Source organism: Drosophila albomicans, chromosome 3 (assembly GCF_009650485.2).
Source record: "Drosophila albomicans strain 15112-1751.03 chromosome 3, ASM965048v2, whole genome shotgun sequence".
Classification (NCBI taxonomy): domain Eukaryota; kingdom Metazoa; phylum Arthropoda; class Insecta; order Diptera; family Drosophilidae; genus Drosophila; species Drosophila albomicans.
The window spans coordinates 29,870,833-29,878,567 of NC_047629.2; the positions used below are offsets into that span (position 1 = coordinate 29,870,833).

Genomic DNA, 7,735 nt, shown 5'->3' on the forward strand with positions numbered 1-7,735 from the left:
TTAAGGCGCTTCCTGTCTATTTACGCTGATTTATGGCGGCAGCATTGTTGACTCTTAATGGCAAATGTCGACAAATTTGTTTTAATGGTCAATATAATGGATGTTATGCTTGCCTTTTGATTTATCTCTCCAGCTCTCTCTCTCTCCACCTCTCTCCTGCTCTTTCTCACCTTCAAACGTCTTCGTTTCGAGTTGCTTTTCGAAATGAAAAAGTTTGAGAGCAGTTAACTATCATTTAGCTGTCTGCTCACACAGTTTGCTTCAACTTCTCGTCTCATCAAATTTCAGTTTCACAGGCTCCACAAACAATACTTAGCATTTAAAATTGTCGACAAAATGTCTGCTCGCAAATGCGCTGAATGTGGCGAAGTGCACCTGGCAGGTGCCAATGGGTAAGTCCTCAACTGTACTCGTTTCCAATTGCTGCAACTGCAACTCGTAACATGCCCCTCAGTGCCATCTATTGCTGTGGCACCTTGCTACGGGCAGTACAAATGTCGAATATGTTCAAGGACTCGAAATATTTTGTGGATATGGCCAGTCGCTATTCGCCTGATCGAATTTTGGCCGATTGGCAGCTCTTCTGCAGCTGCAAAAAGAATGAAAACTCGGTGAAGCATTTAACCAATTTCGTGGAGAATCATTTCGAGCCACCTGGCACAGAGTTGGAGGCCTGGTGTCCACCTGATTGGCGCTGCGAGCCCGCGTTCTTGGCCCAAGTTAAGGATCCCGAACTGAAGAAGTTTGCCTCGGAGCTGAACAAGATGTGGAAGAGTCTCGGTCGCCACATCAAAGACTGCGTCCGTTCGAATCCATTGCAATACTCCCTGGTCTATGTACCGAATCCGTTTATAGTGCCTGGTGGACGATTCAATGAGTTCTACTATTGGGACACGTATTGGATTGTGCGTGGTCTGCTGTACAATGGCATGGCACAGACGGCACGGGGTATGATCGATAACCTGCTGTACATTGTGTCGCAGTACAAGTTTGTGCCGAATGGTGGACGCATCTATTATTGGGGTCGCTCGCAGCCACCGCTGCTGGTGCCCATGGTGAAGTCGTACGTGGAGATGACCAATGATCGCAAGTATGCGGTACAAGTGCTGCCCATACTCGAGATGGAGATCGATAATTTCCTGAGCAATCATGCGGTTCAGGTCAAGGGACGCACCATGTATCAGTATCGCGACAAATCGAATGGACCACGACCCGAATCGTTTCGCGAGGATGTGGCGAGTGCCTCAGGCTTTGCCACGAACACCGAAAAGGAGGAGCACTACTCGCATCTGAAGGCTGCCTGTGAGTCGGGCATGGACTTTAGTTCACGCTGGTTTGTCTCCGACTGTGGTAATAATGTGGGTACTTTGGCCAACATCAAGACCACCTGGATAGTGCCTGTTGATCTGAACTGCATATTGTTTCGCAATTGCAAGACACTCGCCGAGTTCAACTCGTGGATGGGCAACACGGACAGAGCGGAAAACTATCGCATGATTGCGGGCAATCTAATCAAGGCCATAACCGCAGTGCTGTGGAATGAGGAGCGTGGCGTTTGGTTCGATTACGATCTGAAGAACAAGGTGCCTCGCGATTATTTTGTTGCCACAAATCTGTCGCCACTTTGGGCGCGTGCGTATCCCATCAACAATGCTGACAAGATCACCGAGTCGCTAATGCGTTACATTGAGGAGAATAAGCTGGATTCGTTTCCGGGTGGCGTTCCACACACACTGAGCAATACGGGTGAACAATGGGACTATCCGAATGTGTGGCCTCCGATGATGCATGTGCTGATCGAGGGCCTCAATAATCTAGGAACGCCACAGGCCAAGGAATTGTCGCAACGCTGGCGTGATCGATGGGTGCGATCCAACTATGAGGCTTACAAGAAGACCGGATTCATGTACGAAAAGGTGAGAAGATTCGAATAGTACGAATCGTTCATAAACGGACGGAGAAAAGTGAAAGAACTAATTCATTGTAGCTTAGTTGTTCTTTCTCCTTTACGAATCGAACGTCCTAGTTTACTGATCATAATTAACGAACGAACTTGAGTAAATTGAACGTTCTTTCTTGCTCGGTTATTAACTTTTCATCTACAGTTTGTATTTAATTGAACAATCTTGTTGAGCGATCTAGTTTGTCGATCAAAAATGATGATCGAACTTGTTCAGTAAATGATGTAACGATGTTTCTAAACTGAATAATTTCATCACTATCTTTATCTCTTCTTCAGTTGTTCACTTTTAATCTTTAGTTCGTTCTTGTTCGAACGATCAAATTGAAATTGATCTACTTCTCTGATGATTTAGCTCACTAGTTCACAATGAACGAACGAGCTTGTTCAGTAAATGGAACGATGGTTAAGTTCACCTTTATCGTTATTTTTTTGTTCAGTTTACTTTTGATCTTTAGTTCGTTTTTAATCTAAGAATCGAATTGACCGATCTGGTTTATTGATCAAAATTGAACTAACGTATAATCCTTTTTATGCAGTACAACTGCGAGGTATTCGGCAGCGGCGGTTCGGGTGAGTACGTCAATCAGACCGGATTTGGCTGGACAAATGGAGTGCTCATCGAGCTACTGGCCAAGTATGGCCAGGAGTTGACAGCGAAGGATCCAGCTGATGCTGCAGGTTGTGTGTGCCCAGAAGACGATGATAAGTCAACTGGCAAGCCGATTGTAGATGAAGAGTGTCCCATAACAAGCGAAGCCTATTTGGCGCAAAAGCTAGAGAAATCGCAAGCTGCTTGTGCGACGCCAGTAAATGCGGAATGCAACGGAAATGGTGGCAACACCGGAAATGCTGGCAATGCCGCAAATGCACAGGAGACTGAGACAGGTTGTTCGGTGATGTGTTGTCGCACGGTCTATGAGGAGGAAGAGGAACCCGCGCTTATTGAGAGCTTCGCAACAAGCGAACAAGAATGTCAGTGTGGCGAAGAACCTATTAAACCAGATCCAGTTGCCAAAGCGCAGACACCGTGCCCACCACAAACACCGCCACAGGCACCGTGTCCACCACAAACACCGCCACAGGCACCGTGTCCACCAAAAGCACAGCCACAGGCACCGTGTCCACCAAAAGCACAGCCACAAGTACAGTGCCCACCAAAAGCACAGCCACAGGCACAGTGTCCAACGTCCACAGTTAATGTGGCCACAGCTACAGCAGAGACTAGAGCATCGATTGCTATTTGTCCAGTTTGTCATGAAGTCTGCGATAAGCAGGAGAAGCGAGAGAAGCCACCGATCTTTTCACTTGCCTCGGCTGCAGAGTGTGCTGACCCCTGCAAAGCCAGTGAGCCGAAACCAATTGAGATCGAGATGGAAGATGTGGACTGTCTGCTTGACTTGACACCGTCTCAGCTAGAGGAAGCAACTGCAGCTTGTCCGTGTGATACTGAAGTGGTCAACGACGGCTGTGCCGAAGCACAGGCTAGAAGTGCTGAGGATGGACAAGATTGTGGCGAAAGTCCATCAGTTGCACCCGACTGTAGTGTTGGTCCTGCTCCACCTAATCCCATGCTGAGGAAGGTCTTTCCGCTGGCCGATTCCACGACGGGAAATTGCTTTGATGCGAAGCCGCAGGAGGCGAACAACGACGATGACGACCACTGCATATGCTGTCGCGCTAAAGCGGATGCGCGTGCGGAAAACCAAAAGGAATGCAATTAAGTCAATTGTGGAGCCAAAGCTGAACGCATTTTTCGGTCAAATCAAAATTTAATAGTTCTAATTTACGAAACTTCAGGAAATACTGCACAAAACTCTCAACAAATTTGATCATTTTTGGTTATCCAACAGAGAATTTAATCCACTACATTTGCAAGTATCTTTAAGTTATTGTCAAGACATGCGTAGATAAGTTAAAGATATAAAAATTACGAACACAATTGAATTTACTATCAGTTAAAATAAAATCACAACGAATTTGATAAAACTTTATTCACTGCATATTATGGCTATCACTAATCACTAGCTGTAAGTATTAAGAAAGATGTGGGAAAATTGAAAATATAAATAGATGAGTCGCACGCAGAAATTTGGAATGGCATAAGTGAATATTACTAATTAACTGCTAATTAACTGTATTAAAAGAATATACCAAAGTGCAAGAGAAAGAAAGAAGAGAAGAAAGTAGATAGATATAAGGGGTATCTATAGAGTTTTATGAAATCAGAAATTCATATTTATTTATTTAACCAACAACATGATAACATTGTATAAAATCACAACTACATGTTGATTATTTTCTTTTCCTTTCGTAGAATTTACTACAACTACATTCGATGGCTGACTGTCATTACTTAGCTGTAAGAATTAACTACTTTAAAGCTACATAGGTCAGTAGTAGAAAGGTTTACGGTAGCAAGAGTCATACTCAATATTTTTAGTATGCAATTGCAACAAAAATTTGATAATTTCCTTCTTCATTTAGCCCTAAGTCTCTTTATATCGCGGCCAATACAGAAGAATATAAAGGTTTAAGGAACAAAATTGCATTTGCTATCAGTTCAAAATAAAACAATTCCATTTAACATACGACACGAAATGATGCACAAAAATCACATTAAATTTGATAATTTCTTCCTCTGAAATCACATTCACTTGGCTCACTCCATTTCATTGCTCTCTATGGTTATCTTTATGTAGCTGTCAATATCTTTATGTTATGGCCAAGAGGATGAGAGAAAGAGCGAAAGAGAGAGAGAGAGAGAGAGAGGGAGAGAGAAAGACATACAAATGTATATGGACATGTTGTAATATCTCGAAGCATTTGGACAAGGACACATTTGTTGAAAAGCGAAAGTCTCGTTTGACACAATTTCCACACCCACCATGCCATTGTGTGTGTGTGGCTCTGTGTGTGTTTGTGTGTGTATGGGAGTGAGCTCTTGCTGCTGATATTTGCGAACAAATCGTTTATGTGCCACCCTCTGCTCATGTTGCCACAACCAAAAACACGCGTGCCACATTACAACATTTGTTCGCTTGTCTCTCGACTATATGTGTGTGTGTGTGGGGTGGTGTGTGGTTGGGGGAGTTTTCCCTGTCTCCCCCCTTTTTGCTGATGCGATTGTAGCGTTCTGATATTATTGAAATGCCGTTTTGATTGGCTTTGATGTCTGGCGGGAAAGTGAGAGTAGCGGTTGTAACAGTAAAAGTAACAGTTTCATGTTGCTAAATGTTTTATGGCCCCCCCAAAACACTGGTCGACGCTTCGATGTTCCGATGCGATGGGATGGCACTGATGTGATTAAGCGATAAGTAGTCAGCCATGAAATATTTTTGGCAATGAAACTCGCCATTTGCCAATTGCATGTTATTAGTCGCTGCACATGCATAAATACTTGTTACAAATGAACGTATCGCAGTTGTAGTTGTGGGTTTTGTGCACTTTTCTGCTAATTTGATTGAATTTTCCGACTGAATGCGAAATGAAAAGTTCATACGCCCCGTTGTGCCAAACGAGCATTTAATGCACTTTTTATCCAATTATCCCCATTCGGTCATTTGTCAGCGAATGTGTCATCCATCCATCCATCCATCCATCGGTTGGTCGGTCGTAGTTGAGCTCGGCATGAAATCGAAGCCCGCAACTCGCAACTCGTAACCAACACTCGTAACAGCACTCGTAGCCATGGCCGTAACCAAGACCGAGAAATAGATGAGGGACAAACGCGTGAGAGCAACCACAGTCGAATGATAAACGTACAAACTGCTGCTGTTGTTGCTGCACACTTGATGATGAAATATGTGCACATCATTTCATGGTCGGCATGCCTGCATATGGCAGAGTAGCAAACACACACACACACACCCAAACACATACACACTTACACTCACACGTTCTAAGCTAGTCAGAGACGTACTCGGCAAATCCACAAAGGGGAACTGGATTTTCATTTCATTAGTTGAGCTACTATTATGACTCATAATCTATAAAGTGAACTCTGATGGTGACATCCTCATGATAAACTCACTGTTGAAGCATTTAACTATCTATTAGCTTTTATCAAAGAATTATTGCTAATAACATGGCAATTTCATTTTGAAATATTTGTTTCTTTATTAAATTCCACTTATTGTTGTCACTGATCAAAAAGTTATGTGAAATCCAAACTTCTTGTTTGATTTTAATATTTTTATTTATTTATTCATAGTTTACTATGTTTGAGCTTAGTTTCTTACAACTTTAATAATAATAATTTGGAGTTGAATCATAAAAATATAACAAATTATTAATTAATCTCAAACCCTTGTTCATTTTACGATTTCTGTTACTTCTGATTAAAAACCTTTTATTATCAATTTTGTTTATTTTTTTTATTTAAAATTAAGTTCTAACACAAATTCAGCTTCATTTCGAAATTTATATTGGCTTCTTAAAACTCACATTATACATTAGAAATTATATGACCAAATTACAGATTTATTATTTGTATGTCCTTAAAAATATTTATATAAAAATCTCACTAAAGCAAGTACATACAAATATGCAATATTTAGTGTGTCTCGATCTTGAAGAATTTACTGTAACTTTTCTGCAGTTAATACAATATTTACAGATGTACATAATTTTCACTTTCTTTAAAATAATGGTTTCAATGAACATTTTACTATATTTTTAAATGAATTCCAGAAACTTGTAGCTCACATGTTAACAAATTAACCAATCATATCCATACAAAAAAAAACAAGTAAGAAAGCTACAGTCGAGTGTGCTCGACTGTGAGATACCCGCTACCCATTTTGAATAAAAGCAATATATTTTGCGGTATTATTCTCAAAACATACCAATTATACTACAAAAATACTAATAATATATTTTGGGGTATTATTATAAAAAATATACCAAATATACTAAAAATACTAAAAAAATACCAAATCGTATATTTGGTATATCGATATAGTACCGCATTCAAAATATACCATAGACGGAACATATACCAGATTGTCGGCCAAAGCAAATTAGACCCCTAGTAAGTAGGCGTTTTGCCCATACAAAAGTGTTTCTTTAATAACTTCGACGATTTTTATCTGATCGCAACCAAATTTTCAGGAATCATAACTACTATAATAGTTATTGTATATACCAAAATTCGCAATTCTAGCTTTACAATTACGCTTGTTATTCGATTTTTTTGATTTGCGGGGGCGGAAGTGGGCGTGGCAAAAATTTGAAACAAACTTGATCTGCGTGCAAACATAACAAATGCTGTCGAAAAAAAATTATTGCTCTATCTCTTATAGTCTCTGAGATCTAGGTGTTCATATGGACGGACGGACAGACACACAGACGGACAGACGGACAGACGGACATGGCTATATCGTCTCGGCTGTTGACGCTGATCAAGAATATATATACTTTATAGGGTCGGAGATGCCTCCTTCTACCTGTTACATACATTTCCTGCCGGCACAAAGTTATAATACCCTTCTACCCTATGGGTAGCGGGTATAAACACAGAATTACTACGGCTCTATCCTCAAGCTTTAAAACTATGTTTAAAATTTCAAATGTACCCTTTCAATGTAGATGTTTAACGTAAGTTTCTGCTTTCAAAAGTTACTAATGAGTACTTTTCGCATAGGTTAATTCAAATTCAAATACGTAAAAATATGCCATCTTTAGCTTCTTTCACTCTATATGCAATCTACAGCAACTTTGATGCAGTTAATACAATATTTACAGACGCAGATTTCTACGCCCTTGAAGAAGTGC

General features: G+C 40.8%; 1 protein-coding gene across 4 annotated transcripts; it reads left to right on the top strand.

Annotated features, from left to right (window-relative positions):
- Positions 1-238: 238 nt before the first annotated feature.
- On the top strand, positions 239-3,954 carry LOC117569955 (trehalase). 4 transcript variants are annotated; one of them, XM_052004355.1, is made up of 4 exons: positions 239-392; positions 455-1,916; positions 2,500-3,045; positions 3,076-3,954. In XM_052004355.1, exons 1-4 carry the CDS (start codon positions 337-339, stop codon positions 3,682-3,684), a joined length of 2,673 nt encoding a protein of 890 aa, XP_051860315.1. In that variant the 5' UTR covers positions 239-336; the 3' UTR covers positions 3,685-3,954. The 4 variants fall into 4 exon arrangements, with proteins under 4 accessions (XP_051860315.1, XP_051860313.1, XP_051860316.1 ...); XM_052004353.1 differs by having other exon boundaries at positions 2,500-3,015; positions 3,046-3,954; XM_052004356.1 differs by having other exon boundaries at positions 2,500-3,015.
- Positions 3,955-7,735: the final 3,781 nt, after the last annotated feature.

Bases quoted from the DNA above. Each gene is read 5' to 3' on its own strand.
- LOC117569955 (XM_034251325.2), top strand. From the start codon at position 337: ATGTCTGCTCGCAAATGCGCTGAATGTGGCGAAGTGCACCTGGCAGGT. The intron at 393-454 runs GTAAGTCCTCAA...CATGCCCCTCAG, and splicing joins CACCTGGCAGGTGCCAATGG to TGCCATCTATTGCTGTGGCA. The intron at 1,917-2,499 runs GTGAGAAGATTC...CTTTTTATGCAG, and splicing joins CCGGATTCATGTACGAAAAG to TACAACTGCGAGGTATTCGG.